The following is a 15,478-nucleotide window of genomic DNA, read 5'->3' as shown; positions in this document are numbered from 1 at the left end:
TTGGTCTTTGTTTTATTTTGTTTTTTAAAGAAATAAATATAATGCTCCTAAAGAGGTTTAGCTTTGAAGACTGAGAGTCTTCCACTGTGTGCACACTCAGTGACTCTTCCAAGAAACCTGAGTGATGACTTATGGTTTGTTGGGGGGATTCTGACTATTCTGCATACAGGGTTACCAGAGGAATATAGAAGAGAGAAAACATTGTCAGTCTGGTTTTAAAAGAGGGTTTTTATATGTTCAGTAAAAATTTGAGGCTGTTTGAGTAGATCAATTCCCTTTTAATTTATCACTTCAAAGTACCTCGGTGGAAAATTCTTTATAATACAATATACAGTGTATATATATATATATATATATATATATATATATATATATATATATATATAATAGAATATATAATACATGTTCATACATATATGTACATATAATATATAATACAATATACAATGCATATATAATGCAATTCATAATACATATTCATACATATATGTATGTATAATATATAATACCATATACAGTGTGTATATAATACAATACATAATACATATTCATACATATATGTATGTATAATATATAATACAATATACAGTGCATATGTAATACAATACATGATATATATTCATACATATATGTACATATAATATATAATACAACGTGCAATTCTTTATAAGTAGTTCTCTAGTAGATTCTACCATCTTGTTAACAGCTCCATTCACAACTGTGGTGCATCTCCAATTACCTTCCATACAGCCATCATCTAGAATTGTGTCCTCCATATGTTTGTAGCTCATTAATGTGAGCCCTGTGTCTTCAGTGAGCATTTTGAGCTCAATTTAGAGCATTTTGTGGCTACCCTTGCCCTTGGACCCAGGACCTCCTGCAGGTCTGAGAGATGGAGTGGAGTGTCTGGAGATTTGAGTGGCCCAGTAGCCAACTGAACTCTGAGCCTGGTTTTGTGCATCACTGCCTAATGCTGGTTGTGTTTTCCTTCCTCCCTTCCCAGAGCATTTGTGTACCTGAGCAACCTGCTGTACCCGGTGCCCCTGATCCACAGAGTGGCTGTTGTGAGTGAGAAGGGAGAGGTCCGAGGGTTCCTGCGCGTGGCAGTCCAGGCCATTGCAGGTGAGACACTCCGAGAGCTCCCCGGGGCAGCTCCTGGCACTGGGAACTGCTGCAGCTTCCAAAACCAGCCAAACAAATCAAACCTTCTGTACTCCAACTCGCTCTCTGTTGTGAACTCGCTTTTGAATCGATGTCATTTGTTATGTCATCATATGGACCAAGCTCAAATAAATGTTGAAATAATGCTGCTGATCAGATTGTGAAGGGATGGGGTTGGCCACTGAAGTTTGTACCTGGCAACTACTGCAACACTGTTTTTTAAGGCAGTGAAAGAGCTAACTAGGTTCAGTGAGTCTGAAAACTAAAAATAAACCAAAGATTCTTCTTTCCTGCACCCCATGTAAATAGTGGACAAGGGTACTGCAAGTTTGATAGTTGTGGTGACTGGCAGCAAAGTCAAATGTACCAAATTTTTGCTGTGCTCCAACTATCCTCTTAAATAACTCTGAAATGTGCTTCCTCAGTGTCTGACAAGAGCAGGTGAAGAGGTTGCTGAAATGACAGTTTTCAGCACGGTATAAACAGAAACCAGCAGCAGTTTTCCCCTTCATTGCCTCTCTAAAAGTGTTGAGACTTAGGAACTGCTTTAACACACTGCTTAATTCCCAACTTCCCAGAGGAGAAGGTGGATATCTGGGATGGTAAGTGCCCTTGGATGTGTGCTGGAGATGAGCTGCAGCTCACTAGGGAGTTGCTGATATTTTACACTTGTCCAGTGGGAGGTGGGCTTAGCTGGTGGTCAGCCATGCCTTACCCATGCTGGGCAGAGCACACATCCTTCCCAGAATTTGTCCTTTCCAGCAGTGGCCAACTGCCAGCAATTCTTTCTTGTTTAGGAAGGGTAACCCTGGAAGCTTCACTCTCCATGGGAACCTATAATGAAATCTCACACTGAAGATGTATAAGAATCACTCTGGCAGGGATTAAAGCAAGTGACTTAAAATCTGTTTTATTGTGCACAAAAGACTCATTTCTAGTTTGGTTTGGTCTCCTTAGAATTGACTGAACATTTCCAAATAAATACTTTATTTATCCATCCAAATAAATAGAATACACCATGGCTAATAGAAATCAAACTGGGGACATCTCTTGAAAAAGGACCATGGCATTATTTGGTCCCTAAGCAAAGCTTTGGAACACATTCAGAATCTTGGGATTTCTCCTGCAAACATACCTTTAGTGTGGAAGAAATCCCTGGCATTTAACCAGGCCCTGTTGTTGTTGCTCTCCATGAAGAGGAGGAGGTTAAATGGGCAGACAGTGTGCACAGATCTGCCTTTCAGACTTCCAGCATGTGCTGGGGGAGCTTTGCTGGTGTCACTGCTGAGCTCAGGGCTGCAGGAGTTGAGGTGGCAGTTCTAATCGGGGTTAGTTTACCTCAGTATCATAACCAGGAGTAAATAAATGATCAAAATGAGGACTAAAGTTGGTTTGCATTTAAAATTCTCTGAAGTATATTCATAATGAAACTTCATAACTTGTCTTGTGGTTTGCCCATGCTGGAGTTGATGATGGGTAGATTTCTGACATGATTTTTTCCATCACTGACTCCAACCTGTCATGTTTTTGCTCCCTGGACTGGTTTCCATTGTAATGAGAATTCCCATTTCAGTGACTCTGAGGTGTTTTCCCTCTGCTCCCCATCACTTATTTATCTTTTTTCCCCCTATTTTTTTAGCTGATGAAGAAGCCCCAGATTATGGATCTGGTATCCGACAGTCTGGCACAGCTAAAATTTCCTTTGACAATGAGTACTTTGATAAGGTAAGAAGTCTTAGAATTGAGTTGGTTTCTTTGAGTGTAGTAGCTTGTGCTTCTAAATAAAGAATCTGTGTTGTAGGGGAAGAAGGAGAAACTGCAGGAGTTTGTTACAAGCCAATTCATTTAATTTTTCAGAGCGATTTTTCTTCAGTTGCAATGACTCGGTCTGGGCTGTCACTGGAAGAACTAAGAATTGTGGAAGGGCAAGGACAGAATTCAGAGGTTACCACTCCTCCAGAGGAGATCAACAGAATGAATGAGCTGGGTAAGCAAGAAATATGTGGTAGTTTTGGAGAAGTTAATGGAAATCTGGGACACTTTGAATCAGAGACAGAAAGGGGGTCCAAGTGTCCTTCATAAATAGGATAGCTGGGGAGAGGTGAAACCTGTGGGTTGCATGTGAGAGATTCTGGAGTTACTAATTTGAAGAACTGTGATGACAAACACAGCACAGGTGGTTGGATCTTTTGATTATCAGTAAATTATTAGGGTTCAAAAGAAAAAACAAATGCGATGGGACTAAGCTGTTTCTGAAGGAATAATTTAAGAAAAGAGAAGAAAAAAAAAAAGAAAAAAAAGTGATTTCATGTGGGTTGTTTGTGTGTCCCTAAGACTTGAAGTCGGCCACTTTGGATGGGAAGATGACTCTGGAAGGATTCACTGAGGAGATTGGTGACCACCTGAAGCTGGGCAGCGTGTTCACCTTCCGGGTGACAGTGCTCCAGGCCAGTGGCATCCTGCCTGAATATGCAGACATTTTCTGCCAGTTCAAGTAAGAATTTGTCCTTATTTACATCAGGCAATTAGTGGTTTGACAGAGCAAAGAACAGTGGGCAGTGGAGGGTCTGATGGAGAGCTTTTCACAGCAGAGAAAAACACCTTGTGAGTTACTGGCATCCCTGCTCCCTGCTTTGTGTTAGCAGGTGTTAAGGAATAAAGTTGTGCAGAAAGGAATTAGGAATCAAAGTGGACTCTTTAATTAGTAGTTTAGAGATATCTTAAGATTTTAAGCTTAATTCAATATTAGATGGTACCTAAGCTCAGTTGGAATGAAAGCTACATGAGCCTTGAGTAAATCAGTAGCTCAACAGTGCAAGTGTTCTTTGGCTTCTGTTCTTAAGAAAGAGAATAAAAAGCGGGAATAATAAAAACATTAAACAAGTACAGGAACTGTGGTTCTACAAGACTGGGATATTCCTGGCTTTAGGCCATCACTCAGCTCCCTGTAAAGTTCCAGCAAAATAAATTTATTGTAGGATTTTAAGGTTTCCTTTCAGTGTTGGGTTCAGAGCACAGCAATCTTCATTAAACCATTCTGTGGTTGGTGACTTTTGTTTGATTTTCTTTTTTTTTTTTTTCCAAAAGCTTTCTGCACCGGCACGATGAAGCTTTCTCCACAGAACCCCTCAAAAACAACGGCCGAGGGACTCCCCTGGGCTTCTACCACGTTCAGAATGTGAGTAAAGCTTTGCAGGAGGGGTCACTGTGCAGTTGTGTGTCTCTCCTTCAAGGCAAGGGGAGTTATTTAGAGCGGGCAGCAAGAGGAGTGATCAGGTGGATGATATAATCCCCGATGGAAAACAAAATACGGAATGATTCCGTGTGGCAGATTTAACTCTTCATTTTCACCTCTGCTTCCTGCCATTGAAATCTTTGCTTCCTTTCCAGGATGTACAATGAGAACAGTCTGGAGTTCAGGAAATAAACCATATGTGTGAATAGCAGTGCCTATGATCTCAGATGAACTGAATATACCTATTTTTATGAACTGTGTAATCCTTTGGTTACGTGCAGCCTCCTCTCATTTGAAATGCCTTATGCTGGGGCTTTCATTCTCTCCTTCATCAGAGAGTAGAATTAATGCCTAAATCAAAAAGGAATGCAGGTGCTTTTATTGTGAGGGACACTAAGTGCTATGAGCAATATTTCCTTTTTGAATGGCTCCTTTTCTTCCCTCCTTTGCCTCCCAGATCGCTGTGGAAGTGACGGAATCGTTCGTGGAGTACATCAAAACAAAGCCCATTGTCTTTGAGGTCTTTGGGCATTACCAGCAGCATCCCCTCCACCTGCAAGGACAGGACCTCAACAGGTAGTGGTCACTGTTCTGGCACAAAGGCAGTTTGGGATCATGCTCAGGTTAGCTCTGCAGTTTTCCATGCTCCTGAAATTATACAGCCACACCCTCACAAGCAGAATTCCTGATGGAGGTAAGAGTGAGTGAGAGAGACCCAGTGTGGTAATGGGTGGAATTGTTCTACCATCTCAAACACTGTTCTGCCAATCCATCTGCATCCACCACCATTCCTGGTGGTGGAATATTGTACTGGGAGCCTCAGCCGTGATCTGTGAGCTCTGGGAAAACCTTCACAGTGCTCCAAGGTCATTGTTCCCTCGGGGCAAGCGGCCTCGTGCATAAGGGTAGGATGACAAAAGGAGGGATGAGACTGGGGGAAAACAAAAGGTTCTCAACCCTTTGACATGTTACTGCCAAAGTTACCATGCATTTGAATTTTTGGAGGTAGGGAAAGGACCCCTGTTCATCCTTGTCTTCAGAGCTTAAGGGGGGAGCCTGTTGAAGAGGCTGATTTTTGGAGGAAATGCCAGCCAAGGCTTGTTCCTTTTCCTAAAGTTATTTTGGGAAATGCTCGTTATCTCTTGAACTTTTCAGTGCAGAATGGGGGTAGAGCTGTTGGAAGTTGTAATTTTTTTATTTATTATTTTTACTGACATCTAGGATTGGTGAAGTTAAAACAGAAAAAGGACATAGGTTAGTGGGCTGAGTCCACTTCTTTTCCTGGCACTTGGTATTTACCTGTCTTCAGAGAATTGTGAGGATATTTTTAGAGACAAAAATGAGTGTATATATACAAAAATGCAGGGGTGTACGTTTAAATAAAACATATTTTTCATGTTAACTGCCTCTGTACTGATAACTCTTTTCATTTCTCTGTAGCCCTCCACAGCCTTCCCGAAGATTCTTTCCTCCCCCCATGCCACTGTCAAAGCCAGGTGAGAACAGCTCTCTGACTGTCCATCACAGGTCTGCTTTCTCCTGAAAGTGGAGGTTGTAGTGTGTTCCTGAGGTATCCAGGACACCGAGAAGTGTAGTGGAGTGAGTGTTGGGAAGGGCACTGAGTCTGCCTTTGATGGTTCTCTCCCTTTTTATGCGATTTGTTTTTATTTCTCTGCAACCTCCTCTGCAGGAAGTGCTGCTGGGCTTGTTAAAGGGTAGAATTCCACTGCTGAGGTGTTGACCATATTCCATGAGATCTGGCTGTGGCTCTTCCTGTGCTTACTGAGCACCTGACTGCAAATTTGCTTGTTCATTAACCACGTCATCTTTTGCTCTCTCCCACTGTCACGTAGCGAGTCAGTGTTGTTGAAATGCTCCTTGTTTCCTTTGCCTAACTGCATTAATGCTGAACTTCGAACTCTGTTGCAATTTTTTTTCCCCATTTCACCTTTTAATTTCCTCCTTCTTTGTGTTTCTCTCACCTGCATATTTCTACCATCTTTTTTTTTTTGTGTGTGTGTGTGTGTGTTCCATTCCCTCTGCAGACCATGAGAGGAAAATTGAGTTGATTAGGTATCTAATGTCTGGCTATGTGAACGTGCATGTGCTGAACACGCTCTCCGAGCATGCCAACGTTCTGGCCTCCTCTGCTGTGGCTGCTTTCCAGGATGGAGCTGACCAGCTGCCACCTTTTCTCTTTCTGCCTGTTCCCAGTTGTCAGAGTGAGCGGGCTCCTAAACGAGATGGTTAGTAGCCAACCTTGATCTCTGGTAGATGTAGAAGTAGTTCCAAAACGTGCTTCAAAATTCTTTTTTTTTTTTCCTTTGCCATGTAGTATTCTTAGGACTAGAAGCTGCCATGGTTGTGGTCATGGAAGGATGATGCTGTGCTGAAGTTTAGGGCTATTTTAGAGAGAACCATGTAGACATTTTAGACAGAACCATATAGACAGCCTATAGGCTCCAGCGTGCTGGGAGTCACAGATTTTTCTGTGGCACTGCATCTATTCTCTGAAACTTCCTGGACCTCTGATTTTTACTATGTTTTGCATATAGTTTTGTGATCCTGGGATGAGAGATGCAAATGAAAACACAGCCAGCTGGAGTGGAAGCAGTCTGCTGTGTTCTATACAGCTTTCCTTTTTGCTCATCTTCCTTTTCTGCCACTAACACTGCTATTCCTCACTTCCATTGTGTTCTGTTTTATTAAAATCAAAAAATGGCATGCTGGCTGTTAATTGTGCCAGAGCAAGTCTGTGAGAATGTCTAGAACCAGCTTTCATGTTTGGTTAAACGTGTCTTTCTGTTGTTTTTCCTCTTCTGGTGCTTTTGAGTTTCTCTGCTTAGCAATAACCTGGGGTGACCTGGGTGTTGAATGTTCCTCCTGCTGCCAGCAGGGCTGAGTTCAGCTGTGATGACTTCCTGAAACGATGGGTACAACAGGGTTACTACCCTGAGTAATGTATGAGAAGAGTAAATGCTGAGCCTCACTCTTGCTGCCTCACAGGATGGAGCTGTGCTGTGAATAACTGATACTTGTAAAATCTGTCCCTCTGAGGGAGCTGCTGTTTTACCCAGAAAATACACAGAATTTAAGAGACCCCACAGGCACACCTGGAAGGACCTTTTCTTAACTGGGGACTGTTGTGCCCTTCCAGTGCTTGGGAAATTTAATCCTGGTGGATGTTGAAGGATACACAGAGGTGTGAAGGTGGGAGAACCTAAAGAACACCTGAGCAAGGGAAGAATGGGGCTTGAGAGGCCAGAAGGAGGAATGATTACTTGGCTAAATAAAAACAGCAAGGTTAGCATGTGAAAGGAGAAAAAATGGAAAATCAATTGCAGGGTTACAAAAATCCCTGTCAGACTGCACAGGAACTGAGCTTTTTAAAATGTTCCCATTTCCAAACATGTAATGAGTGAACAGATAAGAGAAGTCAAGCAATGATAACTAAAAGGTGTGATGTGAGTGTGTGAGAAGGAGCATCAGGTTATTTCCAGAATTTCAGTTATCCCATTACTTTTTTAACATGGTTTATCCCTACGTTTGTATGAAAGGAATTAGAGAGGATCTGGCCAGTAATAATCACTAATACCAAGAGATAAGGAGCTCAGAAACATACTTTGGCAGGATTAAGGCTCTGGAATAAGTCTTGTTCAGCCCTTTTACATATACAATATCTTATCCAAGTGGTGCAGGAGTCTGGCAGTTTGTGGCATCAAGAAGTGAAGACTGAAGTTTTAAGTTCTATATTTTTCCTCTTACATGGGGAAGGGGAAATATACTTTCTGAGTGAGTAATGCTGCAGATGAACAGACCCAAGCAATTCTAAACCACAAACTGTGATGCACATTTGAGGAATCTTCTTTTCTGTGGATCTAGAGAGGCTGTGCATTTTTCCAAGCCCTTTGGATACACTTTTGTTTCATTATTTAACCTTTTTTGTTTTATTCTAGTAACCTAGATTTAAAAAAAAAACCACTTTGAGAAATAACAATTGCTACAAGCCCAATCATTTTCATGGAGAAATCTCTGCTCTGCATATGTACATAGAATGTGTAGGATCACTGAAATGGCACATTCCCATGAACCCTGAGCAAGATTTACTTGTTCAGTCTTTGTAAACTATTGTTTTTCCTTCTTTCTCTTTTTTTCTGCCTTGAAGTGCCAGCTACAAAGCTGAACACCATGAGCAAACCCAGCTTGGGCCAGAGTGTGAGCAAATACGACCTCCTGGTATGGTTTGAGATCAGTGAACTGGAGCCAACAGGGGAGTAAGTCCTGTGTTAATATTTTATGTTTCAAGGGCAGTGATTTATGGGAGTTTGGGGGTTTTTTTTCCCCTTTGTTCTGTTCAGACCAAGTTCATTTTTAGCAGTTGTCTTTGGGTGGGGTCCTGGCTGGTTTGTAGTGATGGGATGTAACTACTGCTGGCATTAGTTGTCCCCATTGGAAAGGAGGAAAGACACAGAAAAACATCCTTTCACCCCCTTGGAAAGGACTTGAGAGATAGAATGACATTCCTTCACACTTGAAGTGATCCTTCCACTGAGAACTCCATGCACACCAACTGAACAGGCACTGGGAAAACTTACCTTGTGTGGGCCATGAGTTTCAATCCTTTGGGTCACCAGAGACTTTATGCTCCAGAAGTCATCCAGCAGGTCCTGTTTTATGTTCATCTCTGATACAAAGAAGGTTTTCCCCTGGTAGGTCTTTAGGTTCTTCATTCCACAGAGTTTTCCAGAAGTACTGGAAGTACAACATACAATATTTCTGTATTTCACTGATCCTGTAGTGCCGTGAGGAGCCCTGAGGAGTCTGAGAGTAGGAGCCATAAGTAGTCTGAGAGTAGGTAGAAAGAAACACTCTTTGTCTTCAGATATCCTATGGAGAGGTAGCTGCTGGCAGCAGAAGTTGCTGTGCTGGTCCATCTTTCCTCCTGTTGATTCCACTGTCTCCCACAGGTACATCCCTGCCATTGTGGATCACACCGGGGGCCTGCCCTGTCAGGGGACCTTCCTGCTCCACCAGGTACTGAGGAAAGCTGTGGAACAGCAAGTTGCATCTCTGCAGGGGGGGACAGAATGCTGCTGAGTGGGTTTGGCATCTTTCCTGCCCTCCTTTCCCAGCCAGCTGTGCCATGAGAGCCGCAGGGTCAGGCAGCCCTCAGTCTGTGCTCAGTCTGGTGGCTTGTTTGGCCTCCAGGGTATTGCTGTTCCTTTTGCTCATCAGTGTGAGTCCCACTCAGGAAAGATGAAAGCCTTTTAGAAAGCAGGAACCTTTGGGACCAGGTTTGTGCCCTCAGTGTTCTCCTGCATCTCTGCCAAGGGCACAGAAGGGTCACATGGACTCAGCTTCCATTCACTCTCTGTCACTGCCTGTGACTCTGCTCTACAAAATGACCATGTCTCAGTGCATTTTAAATGCCTCTTATAATCCTTCATAACAGTTTGTCTTTAGCTAGATTCTAAAGATAATCCTAGTTAAATATGGTCTCTAGGTTTAAAGTTATGCTTTTTCTTGAAAGTTGTGCCTTTTCCACTCTCAAATGCTCAGTTCCTTTTCATGGAGTTTACCTGTGACTTCCATTGCCTCTTGTTCTTAAAATAATAGGAACAGTTCTAATAGCTTAGGAATAATGGTCATATTCCAATAATTCCCTTGGAAGAAAAAAGTTACTTAGTCCTGGATTTACCAGTGTCCTCATCACTATTTCTGAGAGCACAACAACAATTTCAGGGCTATTTTAGGTTAAAAAACCTCTGCCTTTGTGGAGTGAGGAGGGGGAATTAATTAATTTCTGTTACATGTGAGAATATAACATTCCTTTGAGGTTAATTTTAGGGCCCTGAAACACAGAAGTGCTTGTTCAGTTACAGACTAGTTTAAGTGGTCTTATTTGCTTTAGTTTTGCAAAACAAATGTGTGTGTGTGTGTATGTGTGTGAATGCTTCACCAGTGTTTTGGTTTTGAACTCTCCCAGGGAATCCAGCGGAGAATCACAGTCACCATTATCCATGAGAAGGGCAGTGAGTTGCACTGGAAAGATGTGAGGGAGCTGGTTGTTGGTGAGTAAATTCTTGCTCTGTAAGGAAGAAAAACTATTAGTGGCAATTTCTCTTTGTATCAGATTCTGTCATTTTTATGAGCGTTGCCTGAGAGGAGGATTTCAAAAAAGATCCTGAGGAAAAACTCCAGTTTTGCAGCTTCCTCTTGTTAATCACATAGTCTGAAATGGTGTTTCGGAAAACAAATTCCTTTTGTGTTGCAGGTTGAGTTTTAATTGATTCCTCCTCCTTCCCATTTCAGGGCGTATAAGAAATAAAGCAGAGGTGGATGAGGCTGCTGTGGATGCCATTCTGTCTTTGAATATTATCTCTGCAAAATACCTGAAGTCCTCTCACAGCTCCAACAGGTAAGTGAATAAAGTGAGCACTTTAGCAGGAATCTGAAATTTATTTGACCTCTGGGGTGTTGGCAGGGTGTTTGGGAAGTTGGGAATGTGGCTAATTATTAAATGTAGAATTCCATGGGCACAGGGCAGGCAGATGGAGAATGAACATCACCATAACTTCTTGCTACTGCTGAAATCTGTTGATCTACCTGAAGGATTTGTTGATTACTTTCTGAATGACTTTCCATGTGTAAGGACCCTAAAAGGAGGATGGAAAGGAACAGCTTAAGGGAGTCTCAGGATTTAACCCAGAACTTTTAAACTGACATAAAGGTTTGGTGCTAGAATACAGCATTGAAGTACAAGGACAATTTTGGGAGATATATTTATAGATGTGGACATACCTATATCTTCCCTGGAACAAGCATGTGACAATTGAAGCAAGAGCCACGCTTTGTAAATTCATGTTTTGTGGATTTCTACGGATGTATCACGAACTGACTCCTGTCCCCTGTCCCTGCAGTCTCTGGGCAGCAGCAGGGCCCTGGCTCAGGGGTTCCTGGCTCTGTGTGTCCCTCATTAGGGTGCATTTGCTGTAAAGCTCAGACTCCACATTGTTCTGCTTCAGTGTCTGCAACAAAGGGCAGCGAGCAGAGTGTGGGATTGGGCACAGCCTCTCCCTTCTGACATCAGCCCAGTCACTTGACCGCTCCCTGGCTCTGCTCGGCTGTGCAAAGCAGGAATAGCTCTGGAATGGAGCTCTGAATGAGTTTCCAGAGGGGAGGGGGGTTTGGGGGCCCATCTCTGCTGCAGCTGCTGGATGCTGGAGTCGGGATCCTCCAAGGCACTGAAATGGCTTCTTCCTTCTCCGTTAGAGGCCTGGACTTTGCTGGACCACTGCAGCATTGAAGGTGGATTCGGGATGCTGCTCCTGCCCGTGGAATATCTCTGCCACCTGGTGTCTGTCAAGGCAGGCAGGGACAGGGGCTTCAGCAGTTCCTCTCTGTCTCCCACTGTGAAGTGGATATTTTAGTGTATCTGAATGAATGGATCAGTGTAACTGGAACACTGGGAGACTGTTGCTGGTTTCCAGTCTGATACTATTGGCTTTGCAGTTGGAAAGCCCTGTGCTTTCTGTTCTCTAGCAATTCAATAAATTCTTGTACAGCTCCATAGTTCCCTATAACATGGGTCACTTGGGTAAAGGATGAGTGTGAGTTGACCATCTCTTCCCAAAATGCCAAGGTTTAAGTTGTGGGATGGCAGTGGTGGAGTGGGATTGAGGCCCTGGTGAGGGATGTGTCTTCTGTTTGCTCATTGTCTGCAGACTGTTTTCTGCTTCCTGTGGGGGTTTTTTTGCTTTGTTTTGTTTTTTAAGTCCACATGTTCTGTTCCTCTCAGCTGTTGCTTTTCTGTTCTGCTTTTGGCTGCACTAACTGAAGCTCTTTCTATGTTTTTACAGGCTCTTTCTTGATAAGGATATGCCTAGGTATTTTCTGTTTGCTTCCTTTGTGCATAAAGATTCTTGAAAATAGAATGCTTTATGTCCTGGTTGTATTGCTGCTACCTCCCTCTTAGCTTTTATGGAATTCCATTAGCACACCTCTTAGCTCTTCCAGAACTGGTATTCCTCCTCCTCCTCCTTTGTGTCAGGGGTTATTCAGGTACAGTTCACTGGGAGACTTGTGAAGGGGAACTTTCCTTCACATGCAAGAGAACTTCCTTCCGTCAGTCTTCCTGATTCTCTAAATGTGCCATCAAATATAGCCCCTATTTGTAGTCCTTGCTATTTTCTTCCTTTGTTCTGTATCAAAGAACTAAATTTGGAACTTCTCACTGTCTCAAACTCTGTAATGTGTTTGAAGTACCAAGCCAAGGACTGAATGATGAGGTTACTTGAAATTCCAGCTCTGAATTGCACTGAACAAAAAGCAGGGGCTGCCATGTGAGGGCCATTCAGCCTCTCTTCTGGGGCTGGATTTGCATCTGAAATTTAACCATGTGGCTGCTGCTCCTTAATTTACCAGCTGGCAGAGGAGCTGCTCAGACTGGATTCCTGTTTCCCTTTCCAGGTGGGATCACAGGCACGGGGTTCCAGGCACGGTGGCAGTGCAGGCTGGGGCAGTTTGCACTCTGCTTTCTGTGCTCTGCTCTTTGTCTTCAATGCTCTCAATCCACTTAAGAGTCAGTTCTAACTACACATTTAACCTGTTTCTCCTGTTTTCTGTGCTTTGCTTGTTCTGTGCTCCCTCTCACTCCTTGTGCTGTTGGCTCTGCTGAAAGGAGTTCACTTACATCTGGTCTTTGTCTCCCTGTGTAACTGTTGGAGCACATTCTGGTTTGGACAGGCAAGGCTGTGGATAAGGAACTTCCTGGATGGACAAAACCCACTACAAAAACTGCCTCAAAGCTGTACTTGGCTTCAGCTTGGTGTTTGTCCAAAGCCCCTGGTTTTGCAGAAGGTGGTGGTGGTAGTTCTGCACTGATCAACACTTGCCCCTGTGTTCTCTCCCCAGGATGAGAAATCACTTTTGGCAAATGGTGCAGAGCTGGTGCAGGGGCTCCATACACTGGTTTTCCCATGTGTGGAGAACCAGGTTTTACTACTTTCTTTCCCACCCTCACAGTAGATCTGGAACTTGCTTAAAGTTTAAAAAATTGCTGTCTTAACTAAGTCACGATGAAAGCTTAAAACATAAGGATTCAACACAGATGTGTAAAGGGTTAGAGGACAGCCTGTGCTGTTTGCCTAATCTAACTCAAGTGAGGATTATTACTTTACAGTGCTTTTAAAGTTACCAATTACTTGGCCTTTAGGATATGTTGCTCTCTACCATTTTTAACAGAAACAAGATGTTTAGAAGTAATTTCCTAAGTATGCTGCTTCAAATGCAAACAGTATTTAGCAGTGTTCTCACTTGACTGCACAGTTGATGGTGTCTCTAGCTTGGAATTGTGTAATTGGTATCAGGAAAAGGGGATTCTGGGGAGCTCTGTTTGAGGTCAGAACTCTCTGTTTCTGATGTCTGCTCTTAGGTTGTTTCATGTTTCTTTTTGGTTTTCTTTGTGTTTTGTTATTTCTTCTACCCCCACCCTGCTTTTTGTCCTTTGTCTTTAGTTGCATTTTCTATTTTTCTGAGTTGGCCTTGGGCATTAGCACAGAAGCTTCTTAGAGACACAACTTTTCTTGCTTTTAGTACCACATTGTTTGGACTCGATGGGATGAAAAACCTCAAAAACAAGGGGATTTGGGAGGGAAATACTATAGAGGTGATGGAGAATTAATACCTTCTGTTTGTGTTGCCAGTGTGGAAAGGCATGCTGAACTCCTGGATAAGGGACCTGCCTGAAATCAGTCTCTGCCTGTGAGAAAGGAGAAAGCTCATTTCCCTAAGCCCCTGCTAGAGAGGAGAGTGTAATGACCCTCTAGATCTGATGATTTAGCTGTGCTGTGTCTGATGCTTTCTCACTTCTTACTTGAGCAGAAGAACTTTCCTGATTGCTGGGGTAGAGCCCTGGGAGCCTTCAGCTCCTTTCTCTCCATGTACCAAACCGAGGAAACTTCTGTAAGAAGTTTGTGTTAGAGCTGCAAGTTTTTCCTTGAAGCCATTAGAGCACAGAAAGAAATATTTATCACTTGAATATAGGACTGAACCCATCTATCAGTCACCCTGATTTGCTGTCAGAACCTGCTGGTTTTGTAAGACTAAGTATTAGAAGGATCTCTTCTGTTGCTATATGTTAGTCCTAAAATATGGTATAGGAAGACAGTTGGTTATAGAAAAGGATCTTCCCATGCAGTTTGAAGGCCCAGCTGGGCTGAATTGCACCTGAAGCAATAGAGATGAATTCTGTCTGTTTAGAAACACAGTTCTCTAGTGCTGACTTCCCTGTAGTGCTGTGACAGCTTTAGTTCTCTTCTGCATTGCCTCTTTTCTCTTTCAGATGAGTCTTTTTCATAACAGGCAAAATACTATTTGAGGTAGAAGTAAATAATCTTGGAAAAGAAGAGAAGGTTTTTGCTTCAAGTGTTTGTTCTCTAAGTCACTGAGAGTCATAGTGGATGGTGTCAGGGAAGAGGTGCTTTACACTGAGCAATGAGAGGGATGCAGAGGAACTTTTACAGTTGAGCTTTTACTTTTTTCCAGGACTTTCTACCGGTTCGAAGCAGTTTGGGATAGTTCCTTGCATAACTCCCTCCTCCTCAACCGAGTGACACCATATGGAGAGAAGATCTATATGACCCTCTCTGCTTACCTGGAGGTGAGACCCCTGTGCCTGCCTTTGGCTTGTGGCTCAGTAGAACCATTTGAGACAGGACTCAGTGTGTACCTGAGATAAACACTGCCTGGGCTGAGTGATTTCAGTCCTGAAGCCAGTCAAAGGGTTTATTCATTTTCTGAGAACAGGGTGGAAAAAATTATTCCCAGTTAACATCTTAATGTCCAGGTATTCCTGCCTGGCAGCACACGTGAAGTGAAACTGGTGATCTCTGTGCCTCCTTTCGTCCATCTTTGTATCTGAAAATCCACTGAGATCAGTGACAGTTGCTGTGGAAGTACTCCTGGTGTTACAAACACTGCCTTGTGTGCAAGATGCTGTTGTTTTGTGTAGTGCAATTATTTCACCCACCAGACGCTTCGAGGAATTTTGACAGTTTTCTTCACCAAAAACCCAACCGAGAA

General features: G+C 42.9%; 1 protein-coding gene across 9 annotated transcripts in view; it reads left to right on the top strand.

Annotated features, from left to right (window-relative positions):
• KIF1B (kinesin family member 1B) overlaps positions 1–15,478 on the top strand; it is an 86,485-nt gene that overhangs the window by 59,871 nt on the left and 11,136 nt on the right. For all 9 annotated transcript variants that reach the window (XM_027730917.2, XM_027730914.2, XM_027730911.2 and 6 more), the window contains 12 exons: positions 1,004–1,122; positions 2,801–2,886; positions 3,019–3,148; positions 3,496–3,655; positions 4,249–4,339; positions 4,854–4,972; positions 5,837–5,892; positions 8,562–8,670; positions 9,364–9,430; positions 10,383–10,467; positions 10,709–10,814; positions 14,942–15,056. In XM_027730917.2, coding sequence (XP_027586718.1) covers positions 1,004–1,122; positions 2,801–2,886; positions 3,019–3,148; positions 3,496–3,655; positions 4,249–4,339; positions 4,854–4,972; positions 5,837–5,892; positions 8,562–8,670; positions 9,364–9,430; positions 10,383–10,467; positions 10,709–10,814; positions 14,942–15,056 — 1,243 coding nt within the window. The remainder of the gene's footprint in view (positions 1–1,003; positions 1,123–2,800; positions 2,887–3,018; positions 3,149–3,495; positions 3,656–4,248; positions 4,340–4,853; positions 4,973–5,836; positions 5,893–8,561; positions 8,671–9,363; positions 9,431–10,382; positions 10,468–10,708; positions 10,815–14,941; positions 15,057–15,478) is intronic.

This window comes from Pipra filicauda, unplaced genomic scaffold (genome assembly GCF_003945595.2).
Source record: "Pipra filicauda isolate LSUMZ 115617 unplaced genomic scaffold, ASM394559v2 scaffold87_size3191425_pilon, whole genome shotgun sequence".
NCBI classification, from domain to species: domain Eukaryota; kingdom Metazoa; phylum Chordata; class Aves; order Passeriformes; family Pipridae; genus Pipra; species Pipra filicauda.
This window is presented reverse-complemented; position numbering and strand designations above follow the sequence as displayed.